At 55.7% G+C, this 17,908-nt stretch overlaps 1 protein-coding gene and 1 pseudogene across 2 annotated transcripts; both read left to right on the top strand.

Annotated features, from left to right (window-relative positions):
- Nucleotides 1-1,083: 1,083 nt before the first annotated feature.
- On the top strand, nt 1,084-11,318 carry CERCAM (cerebral endothelial cell adhesion molecule). Its single transcript, XM_082628767.1, has 13 exons — nt 1,084-1,332; nt 2,759-2,869; nt 3,043-3,160; nt 3,715-3,849; nt 4,004-4,208; nt 6,388-6,507; nt 6,772-6,848; nt 6,942-7,048; nt 7,908-8,040; nt 9,408-9,535; nt 9,654-9,857; nt 10,250-10,502; nt 10,813-11,318. Exons 1-12 carry the CDS (start codon nt 1,136-1,138, stop codon nt 10,500-10,502), a joined length of 1,788 nt encoding a protein of 595 aa, XP_082484893.1. The 5' UTR covers nt 1,084-1,135; the 3' UTR covers nt 10,813-11,318.
- A 96-nt stretch (nt 11,319-11,414) lies between these two features.
- LOC309808467 (peptidyl-prolyl cis-trans isomerase A-like) lies at nt 11,415-13,567 on the top strand (annotated as a pseudogene). The gene has a single exon. The product of its transcript is annotated as a peptidyl-prolyl cis-trans isomerase A-like (transcript).
- The last annotated feature ends 4,341 nt before the right edge of the window (nt 13,568-17,908 follow it).

Raw genomic sequence — 17,908 nt, 5'->3', positions numbered from 1 at the left:
CCATGGGTGAGGGGCTGAATGGAAGGAGAGGCTGGCTTCTCCAGTTCTGTCTTCCAGCCCCAGGAACTCTTCCCTCCTGCCAGGCCCCATGCATAGAATTAAAGTGTATTCACGCTCTCAAGGAATCCTTGCAAACCCTCCTAGGTGGGTGCTGTTAGCAGCCCGATTCTACCCAGGAGGCCCTGAGGCTCCGGGAAAGCGGCCTGCCTGAGGTTGGTGGTAAAGAGGACATACAGCCCACCACTGGTACCTCCAGACCCCTCCCCTCCCCTGCCCTAAGAGAGTCTGGGGACCCTCTTCCATCTCAGCAGGGGCCTTAGGACCCCGACTCTGACCAGACACAGGAGTCATCCTGCTTTGGAGGGGGCTGGGTCACCGTGAGGGGCTGAGTGGTGCCCCATGTTCTACACTCAATTTAAGAGTAGGCCTTGCTCTCCTAAAGGGCCGGAGCAGTGCCGTGCTGGCGACGGAGGCGAGGACGATGACGCGCGGGGGACGCCAGGCTCGGACCGCGGCGGGATGACGTTTGCAGGTCAGGGGGACCCCCTCCCCGCCCCCCAAGCCGGTCTGTCTGTCCGCCCACGCGTCGGCTGGCTGGTCTGAGAAGTTCCGTCTGGGCCCGCCAGAGGGCGCCCGGGGGCGGCGGAGGGGGCTGGAGCGGGGGAACCCGGAAAGGCCGCGGCCCAGTGGGTCCCCCCCCGCGGGGTCTGCGGCTCAGGTCGGAGGGTCAGATGGATGGCCAGGGAATCCGGATTCAGGGGCGCTCAGTGGAGCCGGATTCTGGCGATTGCACGCCCAGGGATTCGTAGTCGAGCATTCTGAGATGCCCGGGCGGCTCGGATGCCATCCCCCACGACCCTCCAGCCGGGAGGGAGCTGCTACTGGATCGCGTCCGGGGCGGGTGTCCGGGCCCTGCGATGCTCCTGGTCTAGGAGAGGACACTTGAGAATCCACGAATAGGGGTTGGGAGTGGGAGTCCACTCTTTGGGGGGTGCGCCCCCCACAACCCCTTCCGGGCCCGCCTCGGCCCCGCCCCGGCCCCAGGCCCCGCCCCGGCCGGGCCGCACCGCACCGCCCACTACCCTCGGCTGGGCTGGGAGCCTCGGGGGCCGCTGCAGCCGCCAGAGCGCCCGCCATGCGCGCTGCCCCCGCCGCCCCGCTGCTCCAGCTGCTGCTCCTGCTGGGGCCGCGGCTTGAGGCTGCGGGCGTCGCAGAGCCGCCGCTGCCCGCCGTGGTCCTTGCCATCCTGGCCCGCAATGCCGAGCACTCTCTGCCCCACTACCTGGGCGCGCTGGAGCGGCTGGACTACCCCCGGGCCAGGCTGGCCCTCTGGTGAGAGAGACCCGGGCATGGGCATCCACCGGGCATCTATCCCCCAACCCCACCGACAGTCCGGGCTCCAGATGGACCCATCTGCTCGCTGCCCAGACACCACCCAGACAGGCCCCTCCCTCGCAGATAGGCCCTCCGCAACCCGTGTACCCGGACAGGACCCCTTATCCTCCTGGCCCTGCAGACTGACCTCTGAGGCCTTAGGTTGACACAGGGACACCATTCCCTAATTCTGGCCCCCCTATTCCTCCTCTTGGGACCTCCTCTGGGTGTAAGTTGGGCCCAGTCCCTCTTGCCTCAGAGCTGAAACTGAACCCGTGGGACCTGTGATTGGCCTGATTTGGAGCGGAGCAGACAGGAGCAGCTGGCGTCCCCTGGGGCCTGATGTGGCACAGACCAGCAGGCCTCCGGGTTCCTGGGGAGCCCGTGAGGGTGCTGTCAGCCCTGGGCTCCATGCTGCCCTATGGGGGAGTCACACCCGTTCCCCCTTCCCCTGGGCTGGTTCCAGCCTCTCTCAGGAGAGGGGCTGGGTCCTGCGGCCAAGGGCAAAGCCCCCTTCCTGCAGTCTCTCCCCCTAGGCGTCCCCGCAGGGCACTGGAATCAGAGGCCACAGTCTGTGGAAGCCAGAGCAGGGAGGAGTCCCAAGCTGAGGTTGGGGATAAACTGAGAGAAATGACCAAACTACCCTCCCTCCCCAACACACCAAAGTTGGGCTGGGGTTGGAGCCAGTGGCCTGGGGAGGCTGCCCACAATTACCAGTTTGGGAGTTAGTTCCCACCCATAGAAGACTTGACACGTAGTTAATCTTCACTTCTGGGGAATTGACTTAAAGGGGCAGTATCACGTAAAACCTGGGCTCTTGGCTAAGCCCCCTGCAATCCCCTCTGTCATGAGAGCCCCTTCAGAGAGGCTACTCGTGGTGGCAACGGAGCTCGGGCCCATCAGCCTTTCTCAGGGACGCTCAGAGTGTGGTTTGGTCATTATTACAACTATCTGGTGGAGGGAAGCAGCAGCTCCTCTGTCCAGTCCTGACTCAGAGAGGGGTGGGGGCTGACCTGTGGTCACACAGCAGGGAAGGAAGGTAAGCAGAGAATGTGGTAGGTATGTTCCTCAAAGCTGAGGTACTTTCATCCTTCAAAATGCATTCGAGTTCTGTCCTCTCAGCCCCTGAGCATGCCAGGACAGCTTAAAGTTACAGGGAGAAAGTGAAGCCCAGAGAGGGCCAGAACCTGCTTGAGGTCACACAGTGGATCACAGACCTATGATTGGGACCTGGCTTCCTGCCTTCCTCTGGAGCACACCTGCCTCCTCCGCTCCCAGGAGAGGCCAGCCCTGCAAGTGTTGGTGCTCCGCGGGTCAAGGCTGCCTCAGGGTTTGGTCCTTCGGTGGCTGTGCCCCCTCACCCTTCTCCCTCCTGTGTCCTCAGGTGTGCCACAGACCACAACGTGGACAACACCACAGAGATGCTGCAGGAGTGGCTGGCTGCTGTGGGCGATGACTATGCCTCTGTGGTCTGGAGACCTGAGGGGGAGCCCAGGTGGTGACCTCAGGGGAACATTCTGGGGAAGATGGACAACAGCTGCAGCCCAGAGAAGGAAAGGGACAGCCCCGAGCCACAGCCTCCAGACCAGGGCTCTGTCCACTGCCCTGCAGAGAGGGACACCACATGCACCTACCCCATGGGAACATCTCATCGTTTTACCCCCTCAGGTCCTACCCAGACGAGGAGGGCCCTAAGCACTGGACCAAAGAAAGGCACCAGTTTCTGATGGAGCTGAAACAGGAAGCCCTGACCTTTGCCAGGGACTGGGGGGCCGACTATATACTGGTAAGAAAGCCTGGCCTACAATTGGGCTTCCCACAGGTGGTGGTACCTGTCCTTGACAGAAATCTTGGTGTGACTTAACCACCTGTAGGCTGGCTCCTTCAGCTAGCAACCTGGGTCAGAACCCAGATCAGATATTGAGCTTGGATCCCTATGCTTGAGCTCAGACTTGGTGCTAAACCTGGATCCCTGAGTCAGAACGCAGGGTATATACTGAGACTCGATCCCTGGGCTAGAGTCTGGAGTATAAACTGAGCCTAGTTCCCTGGACTAGAGCTCAGAGTAGGTCTTTGGATTTACTTCCTAAAACTTCAGATAAAGTTCTTAGGTCAGCAACTCGGGTATAATCTCTGGACCCAATCCCCGAGCCAGTGCCCCAGACTAGATTCTTGGTCCAGAAACGGATCTACTGGTTTATAGGTTAGACCTCTCTGAGGGAACCCCATTGGATCCTGGGAGACTTTCTGGGTTTCTGGAAATCTGGAGGGATCCCAGTGAATCCTTGGGGGACTGCAGCCCAGACAAGGCTGGGGCCTGTGACATCCCCCTCCCCACAGTTTGCAGATACGGACAACATTCTGACCAACAACCAGACACTGCGGCTTCTGATCGAACAGGGGCTGCCCGTGGTGGCCCCGATGCTGGACTCTCAGACCTACTACTCCAATTTCTGGTGTGGGATCACCCCCCAGGTAAGGCCGGGTTCGGGGGCCTCAGGAGGCTTGAGGTCTGAGAGGAGGGACGTGGAGAGACTGAAGGCCTTAGGGTCTGTGGGCCCTGGCAGGGGAGCAGTGTGCTGGGGATGGAGGGGCACCCTCTTACAGCCCAGAGCCACCCCTTCCCCAGGGCTACTACCGCCGCACAGCCGACTACTTCCCTACCAAGAACCGCCAGCGCCGGGGCTGCTTCCGTGTCCCCATGGTCCACTCCACCTTCCTGGTATCCCTGCGGGCGGAGGGGACAGAACAGCTGGGCTTCTACCCCCCTCACCCCAACTATACCTGGCCCTTCGACGACATCATCATCTTCGCCTACGCCTGTCAGGCTGCTGGTGAGGACAGCTCTCCTTGAGCCTTTCTCCCAGGCCTCTAGGCCTTTGCACATGCTATTTCCTCTGCTTGGCATGCTCTTCCCCACTCTGCAATTAATCTTTTTAATTCCTGTTTGTCCTTCAGGTCGTAGCCTTTCTTGGGCCCACTGCCCCAGTAGGTTAGATGTCCTTCTGGCCGTCCCCACCATGGCACCTTCATGTATTCCTTCATTAGGCAAATATTTAGGGGACACCTACCAGATGCCAGGCACTGGGGAGACAGTGGTGAATAAAATCAGGCAGTCTCTGACCTCCTGGATCCTCCAGTCCAGTCAATCAAAGGATCACACAAATCAATGTCCAATCACAATGACAGGAAGAAGAGCTTTTTGATTATAGGTGTTTTGGGAGCTTAGACTAGAGTTAACCTGTCAGGGAAGGCTTCCTGGGGGATGTAAACTTTGGGGCTGAGATCTAAAGTATGGGCAGACATTAACAAGGTAGACAGGGCAGGACAGAGCGTTTTAAGCAACGGGACCAGCAGGTGCAAAGGCCCTGTGGTGGCAGGGGATGCAAGAAGGCAGGCAGCTGGAGCACAGTAAGCAAAGGGGGCATGGTGCAGGCTGAGGCAGGAAAGGTAGGCAGGGGCCAGCTTGTGTGGACCTGATGGGCAAGCGTCTGGTCTTTAGCCTGTAGGTGTCAGGCAGCCATCAGAGGATCACGTGATTGGATTTGAACACTAGAAAATATCATTCTGTTGTCGGTGGTTATTTTTAAGATGAAGGTTACTAGAAAGTGTTTGGGTTTGGGGAATTCCCTGGCGGTCCAGTGGTTAGGACTCTGTGCTTTCTCTGCTGAGGACTCAGGTTTGATCCCTGGTCAGGGAACGAAGATGCAGCAAGCTGTGCAGCGCAGCCAAAAAAAAAACAAAAAGAAAAAAAAGTGTTTGGGTTTGGATGGGGTAAACCCAGTTCCGAGGAAGAGTCGAAGTTGAGAGTGAGACAGAGATACTGCTGCTGGAATAAAGATCTTGAGAAGGCTACAGAGAATGTATTTCACGGTGTGCACTCATGGGTGGCAAGGACATGAAGGCTGTCTGGTGGGTGGAGGACTCTGCTCGTGGTCAAGGTGAATTAGAAGTGATGATTTAATCAAGAAGTGTTGCACTTGGGCAAGCAGTGTGTGAGAAGTGTCCAGGGAAGAGTGTCATCTTCTTTGTGTGTGTGCATGAGATGCTGGCAACATCTGCAGTGCAGAGATGCAGGAAGAAGAAAAAAACCAAGTGCAGAAAGAGAGTGAAGGTGAAACAAATACATGGAGAAAAAAATGAGAAGAAGCAGAAGTATTTCCTTTTTTTTTTTTTTTTTTTTGGCCACACCGGGAGGCTTGTGGGATCTCAGTTCCTCAACCAGGGACTGACCCCAGGCCCAGAATCCTAACCACTAGGCCACCAGGGAATTCCCTATTTCCTTATTTTTTCATTCCTACCTCTACTTTGAGTATCAGCTGCTCTTTATCCGTCAGCGGTTTGTAGGAATTTCGTGAACAGGGGTTTTGTCTCCATCATTCACGCTTCCACCACCTGCACTGGGCCAGGCTCTGTGCTCAATGCTGGGCCTGGGGTTAACTTTTTAATAGATACCATGTGCCTGCCCTGGAGGACTCACAGTCTATAGAAGACAAAGGCTAAATAAATAATTATAATAAAGATTATAAACATTGAAGGAATAAAAAAGGCCACTCTGGTTGCCAGGTGGAGGACAGCATGGTGGGGGCAGGCGAGGGGGTGGGGTTAAGTGTAGGGATCTGGGCAAGAGGTGATGGTGCTGGATTGGCGAGGGGGGATGGGCAGAGGTGGGAAAGATTTAGGGGGTGGAGCAACGCCCGGTGGCATCAGGTGGCTGTAGCCAGCTCCTTCCTCACCTTGATCCCCCGAGGGCAGGGACTGTCCGTCTTTCTCACCACCAGCAGCCAGCTGGTGCTCTAGACGCGTCTATTGCGTGAATAAACCATTTCGGCAGGAAGATCCCTTAGATATTGTTTGAGCCAAGCCGTTTCTCCCTCCAAGCCCAGGTGGGGACACCGGGTCCCAGACAGGACTCACGTGGTGGGTCACTGGCAGGACTGGGCCTAGGACCTCCCATCGGGTTTCTGAGAGCCCTACCCTGCACTCCAGTGCTCACTGGGCCTCTCTCCACAGGGGTCTCGGCCCACGTGTGCAACGAGCACCGTTATGGGTACATGAACGTGCCTGTGAAATCTCACCAGGGGCTGGAAGATGAGAGAGTCAACTTCATCCACCTGATCTTGGAAGCGCTGGGTGAGAGCTTCGAGCCGAGCCGGTGTGTCCCCCCTCCCTACCGCTGAGGTAGAAGCCTCTCCCCAACTCATTCCCTGACTCTGGGCAAGTCCCTTTTCCCGCTGGGCCTCAGTCTGCCCATCTGTACAATGGAAGCAGGTGGATTCTGTGATCTCCTGCTGGGTGTTCTGCCAGGGGGCAGGAACGAGGTGGGCTAGGACTCCAGGGCTGCCACTGACTAGAGCCAGCAGGGACTCATGATGTGGGGGGTGCTTTCCTCTGCAGTGGATGGGCCCCCCATGTGGGCCTCAGCTCATGTGTCCCGGCCCCCAAAGAGGCCCAGCAAGATGGGGTTTGATGAGGTAAGTCCTCCCGGCCTGCAGGATTGGGGCCAGGAGGTGGGTGGGCTCTCCCCTCCCCCTGCACCCACTCCCCTGCCTCCCCTCCTCTTCCAGGTGTTTGTCATCAGCCTGGCCCGCCGGCCTGACCGCCGAGAGCGCATGCTGAGTTCGCTCTGGGAGATGGAGATCTCTGGGCGTTTGGTGGATGCCGTGGACGGCCGGTGAGGCTTCCTGGGTGGGGACAGGACCCTGTGCAGCCGGTGGGGACTGAGTGGTCCGTCACGGCTCCATGGGGGTGGGAAAAGCAGACAATGAGCTGAATGAGTTTGCCGTTCTAGGAGGTATTCAAACAGGGCCTGAGTAATTCTGTCTCGGGGAGTCCCAGGGCAGACAGAACAGGACAGGGTGCCCTCCCTCAGCCCACCTCGGGGAGGAGAGTACAGTGGTTAAGGCCCAGGGTCTGGAGCTTCTGGGCGTGGTCACCAGCTGCGTGACCTCCATCTCTCAGCCCTACTGTGTAAACGGCGAGTAACTGCCTTCCTCTTAGGGGTTTGTAAGGGTTCAGTGAAGATTTAGCCACGGCCTGAAATGTAGTAAGTATCCAAAGGTCAATAATGTCTTCATTATGATTATCAGGGTTATTCTTTTCCATCCTGAACTTAGGTCCCTGATGGGCGGGGCGGGGTGGGAGCAGGCCAGTCGTGTTCCCCCAGCAACCAGGGGTCACACGGCCCCACATGCCCACTGCTGTTTGCTGCATACGCCCCAGCCCTGTGGACTGCAGGATGTCCATCCTTTGCTTGGGCCGCTGCCTAAGAAGTATCTGCCATGTTCCCCGCGTTCATCCTGGGGGTGTCCCCCTCAGACTGCTGCCCCCTCCCCTTAGGATCCCCCCCGCCCGAGGTGGCAGTGGCTTTCCAGGTCCAGTCACTGATGGCTTCAGGCCACATGAAGCAGTAGCAAGACTGAAGCCTCCTTCCAACCAGACTCCAGTGTGACTGTCCCCAGCTTGCACGGGCCAGTTCCCCCTGGACAGGTCCCTGGTGGGCACCCCTGACCCCCTTATACCATCTGCCTCAGGACACTCAACAGCAGTGTCATGAGGAGCCTCGGCGTGGACCTGCTTCCCGGCTACCAGGACCCCTACTCGGGCCGCACACTGACCAAGGGCGAGGTGGGCTGCTTCCTCAGCCACTACTCCATCTGGGAGGAGGTGAGGACCCCCATCCACTGCTCTGTGCCAGCACTCGTGTGACCGGGGATTGACCGAGCACACTAACAAAGACCCGGCCAGCAGCTTTCAGCCTCTTCAGGGCCCAACCCTATACCTTATTCACCCTGTGGTCTCCACTGAGTACCTACTGTGTGCTAGGAGAGCTTCTGCTCTGAGAACACAGAGGTGAACAAGAAGAATGCATCCGGTCCCTGCTGGGGCAAAGGGACCAGAGCAAGGCACAGGAATCAAGAAAGAACTAAGCTTGCCACGGATTGGGGATATACAGGCTGTTCGAGAGTGTGGACTGGCCCGGCCTCCTGGCCTCCTGTGGGGTCAAGGCGGGCCTCGCCATTGAGGGGCAGGGAGAGAAGCCTTCTCAGCAGAGGAAGACAGTGTGGACACAGGCCCTGGGGCTGAGGGAGTTGGGTGTGTTCTGTGTGGGAAGAAGAAAGGCCTAGGGCTTGGCCAAGCAGCCTCAGCCCAGGGCTGGGGTGTGAGTGCCTGGGAGAGGTCACTGCCTGGACACGGCAGGAGAGGACCCGGGCCTGGCCCTCCAAGGGGCGCCCCCTCCAGGAGGTGGAGCACAGACGCACTCCTTGTTTTTATTTTCTACTGTAGCCAGAATGTGGGCGTGTGAGCTTATATTTCTGCTTTTCTGCTACCTCTGAACAGATTGAAGGATGATGTACGTTTCACCACTTACTGAGCTGGTCTCATCCTCTTTTCACATTTCCAAAAGTTACAAAAAGTATTTTTTCTCAGGGATGTGTGGGGCTAGGGCCTTCCTCCACCCCCCACCCCCCAGCCTAGCTTCCTTGAGGAAAGCTCAAGAGGCGGACGTGAGGAGCCAGGCCCTGGAGTCCAGCAGATGCGGTTCAGATCCCAGTTCTGCCACTTCCTGGCTGTGTGTCCTTGGACGAGTGGGTTCATCTCCCTGTGTCTCCACCTCCTTGCTGCAGTACGGGGACATCGTACCTCCTGAGGGTCCCTGGAGATGAACACTGTGGCCCCAGTGCTCAGTGACTGCAGCAAGGGTTCTGATTGCCATTGTGATCTGCTTGGAGAGCAGGACTCTGCCCTCTGGACCCATCTCCCATTGGGAGAAACCACTCAGAGATGGTTCCCCTTCCCCGAAGGTCACGTAGCACAAGGGCGGGGCTCACAGGCCCCCTTACTTTGCCGGCCTGATTCACGGCCAGGGATGGAGGGAAGAAGGGAGGCCCCCCGCCAAGCCTCCAGCAACTGAGCAACGCAGCCAGGGCTGAGCATTCGGCGTGTAACTGAGGCCAGGAGCGTCTGTCACAGTCAGCCAGGTGGGAGGGGACAGCCCGAGTCTAAAGAACCTCCCCCACCGTGTACCACAGGTGGCTGCCCGGGGCCTGGCCCAGGTTGTGGTGTTTGAGGACGACGTGCGCTTTGAGAGCAACTTCAAGATGCGGCTGGAGCGGCTGATGAAGGAGGTGGAGGCGGAGAAACTTCCTTGGGACCTGATGTAGGCAGCCTGGGCCCCCAGGGGCCAGGGAGAGGGGTGGGCCTCCAGGGGTCTGCCTCCTCCTGAGGGGTCCTGGGACATCTACAGTGATTCCTGGGACCCCTGGTGTCACCTGCAGCTACCTCGGCCGGAAGCAGGTGAACCCGGAGGAGGAGGCGGCCGTGGAGGGGCTGCCACACCTGGTGGTGGCCGGCTACTCCTACTGGACACTGGCGTACGTCCTGAGCCTGGCTGGCGCCCGCAAGCTGCTGGCCTCCCAGCCCCTGCGCCGGATGCTGCCCGTGGATGAGTTCCTGCCCATCATGTTTGACCAGCACCCCAAGTGAGCCTCAGATGGGGGCAGGGCAGGGTCGGCTATGCCCGAGAGCCAACCTCAGCAAGCAGTAAGTCCTCTCACTGGGCAGGTGGAGAGACTGAGGCTGGCAGGGCTGAGTCACTTCCTTCTGGTCACCAAGGAATAGCCCAGCTTAGCCCTGGAGTCAGACCAATCTATGTGTGAATTCTGTGATGCCCTGTGGTTTTCAGTCAAGTGATTTTCCTGTTCTGTGCCTCAGTTTCTCCATCTGGAAAATGGGGATAAGAGAAATCCTGCCTCAGGATTAGATGGGGAGGGCGGTCAGGTGCTCTGGGGGTGAGGTGCCTGGCTCCGGGCTGGCTTGGGTCTGGGTGGAGGCGCCTACCCCAGCCCCCCTGAGCCAGCCTCCCACCTCCCAGTGAGCAGTACAAGGCACACTTCTGGCCGCGGGACCTGCGGGCCTTCTCAGCCCGGCCCCTGCTCGCTGCTCCCACCCACTACGCGGGGGACGCTGAGTGGCTCAGCGACACAGAGACGTCCTCGCCCTGGGACGATGACAGCGGCCGCCTCATCAGCTGGAGTGGCTCTTATAAGACCCTGCGGGACCCCCGCCTGGACCTGGCCGGCAGCAGTGGGCACAGCCTCCATCCCCACCCCCAGGATGAGCTCTAGGTGGGCCTCGGTTTTCTCTCCCCTTCAACGACTGACTCTGTGTTTGGGTCTCCCTTTCCCCTTCTCAGCTGTCTTCTCTCTCTCCCTCTCTCTGTCTCGGGGTTTCTCTCTCTCCGTCTCTGTTTGTATCTTTGACTGTGTCTGCATTTCTCTGTCCACCTCTAACTCCTTCTCTCTCGCTCTCTTTCTCTCTGCCCATCTCTATCTCTTTGTGTCTCTCACTGTCTCTGTGTCTGTTTCTGTCTCTGTCTCTCACTGTCCACCTCTAGTTCTTTCTACTTCTCTCCTCTAACCTCTCTTGTCCCACCAGGTCAGGGTGGTGACTCCAGAGAAGCACCCGGGAATAGGCCATAGCTGTCCAGAGAGCAGAGCAAGAGCCACCACCAGGAGCCATAGCCCCAGTAGAGACCTGGCTGCCGCCTTGGGCATGGCCACTCTGCCCTCTGGACCCGTCTTCCATTGGGAGAAACCACTCAGAGATGGGTCCCCTTCCCCGAAGGTCACGTAGCACAAGGGCAGGGCTCGCAGGCCCTCTTACTTTGCCAGCCTGATTCAGGGCCTGGGGTGGAGGGAAGAAGGGAGGGCCCCCAGCCTTCAGTTTCAAGCTGGGCGGACACAGGAGCCCTGCCCCCAGCTGAGGACCCAGCTGCTGGGGCCCCTCTGCCGCCTTCTACCTCCACCTCAGTTCCCTACCCAGCTTGACACATGGGTCTCACCTGCCACCCTCTTCCCTGGCCAGTGGGAAGTGCAGGGAGGTGGGAGGAGGACCCAGCACACAGTAGGCCCTCAATAAAAGCTGGCTGGTATTGCACTTTATACTTTTTAACTCATGGTTGAGCCTCTTTGTGTGTCCTGAGGGCTGGGAGGGAGGCGTTCCTGATCTGTGGATGAGCAGGTGGAGAGACAGAGAGGGGAGGGCAGCCTAGAGGAGGAGTCAGGCCATCGACCTGGCATCACCTCCTTAGCCTGCTCATTGGTAAAGTGGAGGTGGGAGGAGAAGTATCTCATGGGCCAGGTGGGTATCAAGTAGCCAGGCCTGGAGCCCAGCCCACAGTGAGTGCTTACCCACTGTGGCTGTCATGGTCATCACTGGCCTCACCTTGCTGGCCAGGGTGGGCCCAGGCCAGACCGAGGGCTGCTGAGGCCTCCTTGCCTTTCGATCTTCACTTGTGCAGTTGGAACCCCTCCCCTGGAAGTGGCTGGGGAGATCCAGGGCTCCCCTCCTGCCCTAACTGGTGTGGCAGCCAGAGGGCGCAAGGTGGCAGAGCCTGGACCTTGTGGGCCAGGGCGCCCTCTGCTGGTTTGGGGCCAGCAACGGGAAGGGAGCCTGGGGCATTTGGAATCTGCCCCCTGTGCTCTGGGTTTCTTGCAGCAGCTTCACCTTCTTCTGCTCTCCTGCTTGGGAACTGCTGGCCTTCCTCCCTCCCCACCCCTGTAAGGCCCAGCAACTGTCTCCACTGCCTGCACTCAGGCAGCGGAGGGGCTGGGGAGGCGACTCCTTGTCTTGTCCGTAGCTGCCGTGGCTCCACCAGCGCAGGACCTGCCATCTCCAGGTTTCCTCCTTCGGAGGAGACCCTCCCCCATGCAGCCCCTTGACTTGATCTTGTAAGCACCTGGGTCCTGGCAGAGTCAGTCAGGCACCCCCTGGGGCTGGGCTTTCCCTCCTTCCGTACCAGGGATGAGGTTCCGCTGGCCTGGCTTTGGTTCCAGAGCCTGGCGTGGCTCTGAGAAGGACTTTGGGCCAGAGCTGTGGAATTGGTGCTTTGTTCATTCCAAGACCAAAAGCCATTGATTCTGGATGGCTATGACCTTGAGTAAGTCACTTCTCCCTTCCAGGCTCCAGGCGTCCCTTTCATTCATTAAAATGAACATTTATTGAGCACCCTCTATGGGCCATGTTTAGATACTAGGGATACAGCGGTGAATAAAACTGTCCCCCCAAAATCCCTGACCTCATAGAGCTGACGTTCTAGTGAGGGAGACAGACAAAAACAGAGAAGCAAATATTGGAGGTTGGTAAGTCCTACAGAACAAAATGAGGGAGGAAATATCAAGTATGAGCTGAGAAGTTAACACATGAACAAAGACTTCAAGGAAGTGAGGGGACAAGCTATGGGGATATGGGAAAGAAGACCATTCTAGGCCAAGGGGGAAGCACATGCAAAGGTCCTGAGGCAGGAACAGGACTGGCAGGTTCAAAAGACAGGGAAGATGCCACTGTGGCTGGAGCAGAACGAGCAAGGAGGAGCCAAGTTCTGGAGGTGAGGGAGCCAAGGTCAGGGCCAGAGCACGGAGGGCCTTGGAGGTCATTTTGGCTTTTACTCTGAGACAAGGAGCCCCTGGAGAGTTTGAGGCAGACAAATGACACAATCTAAGTTTTATTTTAACATGATTACCCTGGCCGCTGTAATGAACTGTAGTCGGATCCAGGGTAGAAGTAGGGAGATGGGTTAGGAGCCCATTGTAATAATCCAAGTGAGACATGATGGTGCCCCAGACGAGGGTGTTAACAGTGGGGGTGGTGGGAGGCAGCAGCGGAACTTCAGGAGGAGACACTGACCCCCTGCGCTGCCTAGCAACGCTCAGCCCCTCTGTGTTCTTCCACATCGTCAGCGAGCCCTTGGGCTGCATCTCCTTCTGGCTGTTTGCAGACAAAGTTCCAAAGACAGCAGAACACTTGCGTGCTCTGAGCACTGGGGAGAAAGGATTTGGTTATGAGGGTCCTCCTTTCACAGAAGTATTCCGGGATTTATGTGCCAGGGTGGTGCCATCATGGCACTGGTGGCATCCAGCTACAAGGAGAAATGTGATGACGAGAATTTTACCCTGAAATACACAGGTCCTGGCACCTTGTCCGTGGCAAATGCTGGACCCAACACAAGTGGTTCCCAGTTTCTCAGCTGCACTGCTAAGACTGAGTGGCTGGATGGCAGGTGTGTGGTCTTTGGCAAGGTAGAAAAGGGCGTGAACGGTGTGGCAGCCGTGGACCACTCTGGTTCCAGGAATAGCAAGACCGGCAAGAAGCTCACCATCGCTGTCTGTGGACAACTCTAGTAAATCTGACTCGTGCTTTATCTTAGACATCAGCCCATTCCTTCCGTAGCTCAGTAGAGCATCCCTCACCCTCGTCTGTTCGTGACATCCTATCATCTTTGTGCTTTTGCTGCAGTTCTTTGGGTTTCACATTTTCCATTCCCCGCTCCAAGTCTAGCTGAATTGCAGAGTTAAGTTTATGATCATGAAATAAAAGCTAAACAACAACAGAGAGAGAGACCTAGACAGATTGAGGAGGATGTCAAAATTTTGGACCCAAATTACTAGAAGAATGGAACTGCCATCAACAGAAATGGAGAAAACTACAGAGTGGGGGGCAGGGGACTGGCTTGGGGGCGGGTCAGGAGATCATTTTCAGATGTGCTACATTTGAGATTCAGGTGCAGGTGTCAATTAGGAGTTAGACACACGAGCCTGGGATTCAGGGGTTGGGTCTGGGCTGGAGTTAGAAGCTTGGCATCCCCTGTCCTGACCCAGAAGTCCTGGCCCCAAACCACACACTCCACCACCTGTTACCTGGGGAGCTGGTTGAACTGCAGATTCCTGCCCCCTCCTAATTCTCCTGCCCAGGGTTCTGATTCAGTAGGTTGTGGGTGAAGCCTGTTTTTTTAAAAATTAATTAATTAATTAATTTATGGCTGCATTGGGTCTTTGTTGCTGTGCGCAGATTCTCATCGTGGTGGCTTCTGTTGTTGCGGAGCACGGGCTCTAGGCACGCAGGCTTCAGTAGCTGTGGTTCGAAGGCTCTAGGGCACAGGCTCAGTAGTGGCGCACGGGCCTAGTTGCTCCACGGCATGTGGGATCCTCCTGGACCAGGAGTCAAACCCGTGTCTCCTGCACTGGCAGGCGGGTTCTTAACCACTGCGCCACCAGGGAAGCCCGGCCTGACTGTTTTTGAACAAAACTATCGCAGGTGATCCTGAGGAGCTGACAGGTTTGGGAACTGTAGCTAAATCTACATACAGTAAAATTTACTTTGATTTTTTTTTTTGAATGAATGATTCTTTAAATTCTATAGTGCTTTACAATTTTCAAAAGTTTCACACACATGATTTCATATAATTCCATAATAACCCTGTTTTTCCCCTAACCCTCTACTGCACCTCCCCCTTCCCTGTCCCCACTGGTAACCCCCAGTTTGTTCTCTGTATCTAGGAGTCTGTTTCTTTTTTGTTTTATTCACCAGTTTGTTGTATTTTTTTTAGATCCCACATGTAAGTGATATCATACAGTATTTTTCTTTCTCTGTACTTTGATGATTTTTGACAAATGTAAAGTCATGCCACCAGTACCACAGTGAAGATATGGAATATATACATCCCCCCAAAAAGTTCCCCTCTGCCTCTCTGCAGTCAATTCCCTCTTCCCACCCCAGTCCCTGGAAACCACTGATCTGTCTGCTGTCCCTGATTTTGCCTTTTCCAAACTGTCACCTGGATGGAATCATGTAGTACCTGGCCTTTTGTGTCTGTCTTCTTTTATCCAGTCTAATGTTTTCTTTGGAAGTTTTATACAAAACTGAGCTTTAAAGTCTTCCCTAATATTTTATACCACAGTTTCTAATCCTAATATATATTATGAAGAATGAAGTATGAAGTTTTCCTCAAGACTTCCAAACGTCCCCCAATACCCACCAGACGACTCAGATGCTGTGTAAATATTTTGGTTTTCTGTGGGTGCCCTTCTCTGAAAAAAGGCTGGGAAGTCTTTCTCCAAGGCATACCCACTGCTTGGGGGAGGCATGGGGAACTGCGGGAAAGTGAGAGTGGGGATGGGTCGGGGCAAGAACCGGGTCTCCTTCTCGCTCCTGCTGGACCACTTCTAAGCTGCTCTTCCCCCCACCCCGCTACTGCTACAACAGTGTGCAAACCAAGAGACAAGGGGCTTTGCTATGAGTAAATGGCAGCTTTTGGGCATTGGCTGTTTGCCAACTGTTTTGCCTGCTTGGGGAGCTCTTTTTTTCCTTCCGGTTTCTTAGCCGATTTGTAGATGCTGGAGAATTCCCTGGCGGTCCAGTAGTTAGGACTCCGCACTTTCATTGCCAAGGGCCCTTGTTCAATCGCTGGCGGGGGAACTAAGATCCCTTAAACAGCAGGGCGGCCAAAAAAAAAAATGAAGGGATGCTGGAGAAGAGCCCTCTCTGCAAACCTACTAGTCACAGCGTAGGCCCTGCGGGCAGAAAAAACTGGCTTGAGTGGTCTCAGCCCCTTCTAGCTCTATGACCATGGGCAAGTGTCCTGACCTCTCTCTAGGCTCAGTTTTCTGCTCTGTAAAATGAGATTACACTCAAGCCAACCTCACCAGATGTCGTGAGGATTCATTGAGCTAATGCAGGTGAGCGCAGTGCCTGGCACAGAGGGAGTGCTGCACTGAGGGTCACTGGTATCACAGTGACCCTCCAGACGATGACTGTGAATCAGGATGGACTTGGGTGGTCTGCCTGAGTCAGAGGAAAAAGGGGGGCAGGGAGAAGGAGGGTGTCTGTGTAAACAGGTAATCTAATTTCCAATTTCACCTCTGCCACTTAATTATCTGTACCCCTTGAGCCAGGTCCTTCTCCTCTCTGTAAAACGTCTGTTTCCCTTTCCTTAAAATGAAGGGGCATGACCAGATCTGCCCTCCAAGATCACTCCCGGGTGGTCCAGGAAGTGGTTCTCAAACTTTAGAGTCCCAACTTTACAGTGCGTCCGAATCACCTGGAGAACTTGTTAAAGCACAGATTGCTGCTCCCCCCGCCCCCCAGTTTCTGATTCAGTAAGTCTGGGGTGGGGCCTAAACAATGTGCATTTCTAACAAGTTCCCTGGTGATGCTGACGTTGCTGGTACAGGGACCCCACTTTGAGAACCGCTGCTTTGGGCCACCGTAGAACCTGGACTCTCTTCTCAACAGAGTCCAGCATCCATCCAATCTCAGAGGCCCAGGGTCAGTGAGGGGCTGGTTAAAGGTCCAAGAGGAGCCAAGCCTTGATAGGGCCTGGGAGAATTTTCTCTCCCTACTCCACCCAGGACTTGAAATCTCTCAAGTCACCTGAAAGAAAAAGCTAGACCCTGTTTGGAGCACGGATTCCTTCTCCCCAGGGTTATGCTGGGGCCATTGCATCAGGGCCCTGGAGGAAGTGCTCCAAGATGGAAACAACTGGTAATCAGGCCCTAGGGCAAATGGATAGGCTGCTCCAGAGCCTAAGGACTCGGGCCATCCCCCTGCCGGGAGCTGCACACAGGGCTGGGGTCCAGCGCTGGAGATGACAGCTCCTCCTTCACCTGTGGTTATTTCCAACGAACAAGAAAAGCCCACATTCATTGTTGAAATTTAGAGAAACAGAATGAGGAAACTAAAATCGTCAGTGTTAACATTTTGAGATAGTGTCTTCTGGATAAAAATTTTTTTAAAAATCTTTTATTACTTAAGCTGGGTGGCTGGGTGGTGCTCCATTAGTGTTTATTTTATTGTTATTACTATTATTTTTGGCCGCACCGAGCAGCATGCAGGAATCCTACTTCCCTGACCAGGGATGGAACCCATGCCCCATGCAGTAGAAGCGCGGAGTCCTAACCACTGGACCGCCAGGGAAGTCCCAAGTTTATTATACATCTTTAAATGGAACATATGCATTATGTTTGGGTTGAATTGTGTCCCCCAAAAGTTATTATGTTGAAGTCCTAACACCCAGTACTTCAGAATGCAACTTTATTTGGAAATAGATTTGTTGTAGTTGTAATTAGTTAGGATGAGGTCATACTGGAGAAGGATGGGTCCCTAATATCCACTACAGCTGATATCCTTATAAAAAGGGGAAATTTGGACACAGACACACACACGTGGAGAAGGCCATTGGTAGACTGGAGTTCCTCTAGCAAGGAACTACCAAAAGCTAGGACCAAGGCCTGGACCAGATCCTTCCCAAGCACCTTCAGAGGGAGCATGACCCTGCCAACACCTTGATCTCAGACTCCTGGCCTCCAGAACTGTTTAGTTCTGTTTAGTTTCTGTTGTTTCATTCACCCAGTTTGTGGTACTTTGTCAAGGCAGCCCTAGGAAACTAATACATATTACATACCCTCTTTTGTTCACAGTTTTTTTTGTTTTTTTTTTTTTTTTGTGGTACGCGGGCCTCTCACTGTTGTGGCCTCTCCCGTTGCAGAGCACAGGCTCCGAACGCGCAGGCTCAGCGGCCATGGCTCACGGGCCCAGCCGCTCCGCGGCATGTGGGATCTTCCCGGACCGGGGCACGAACCCGCGTCCCCTGCATCAGCAGGCGGACTCTCGACCACTGCGCCACCAGGGAAGCCCTTGTTCACAGTTTTATTTTTTATTATTTTTAAATTTTTGGCTGCCTCTCACGATATGAAGG

The sequence above is a fragment of the Mesoplodon mirus genome (genome assembly GCF_964341445.2).
Source record: "Mesoplodon mirus genome assembly, chromosome: 1".
Lineage (NCBI taxonomy): Eukaryota > Metazoa > Chordata > Mammalia > Artiodactyla > Ziphiidae > Mesoplodon > Mesoplodon mirus.
The sequence above is the reverse complement of the archived record's forward strand: the minus strand, read 5'-3'. Positions and strand labels throughout refer to the sequence as shown.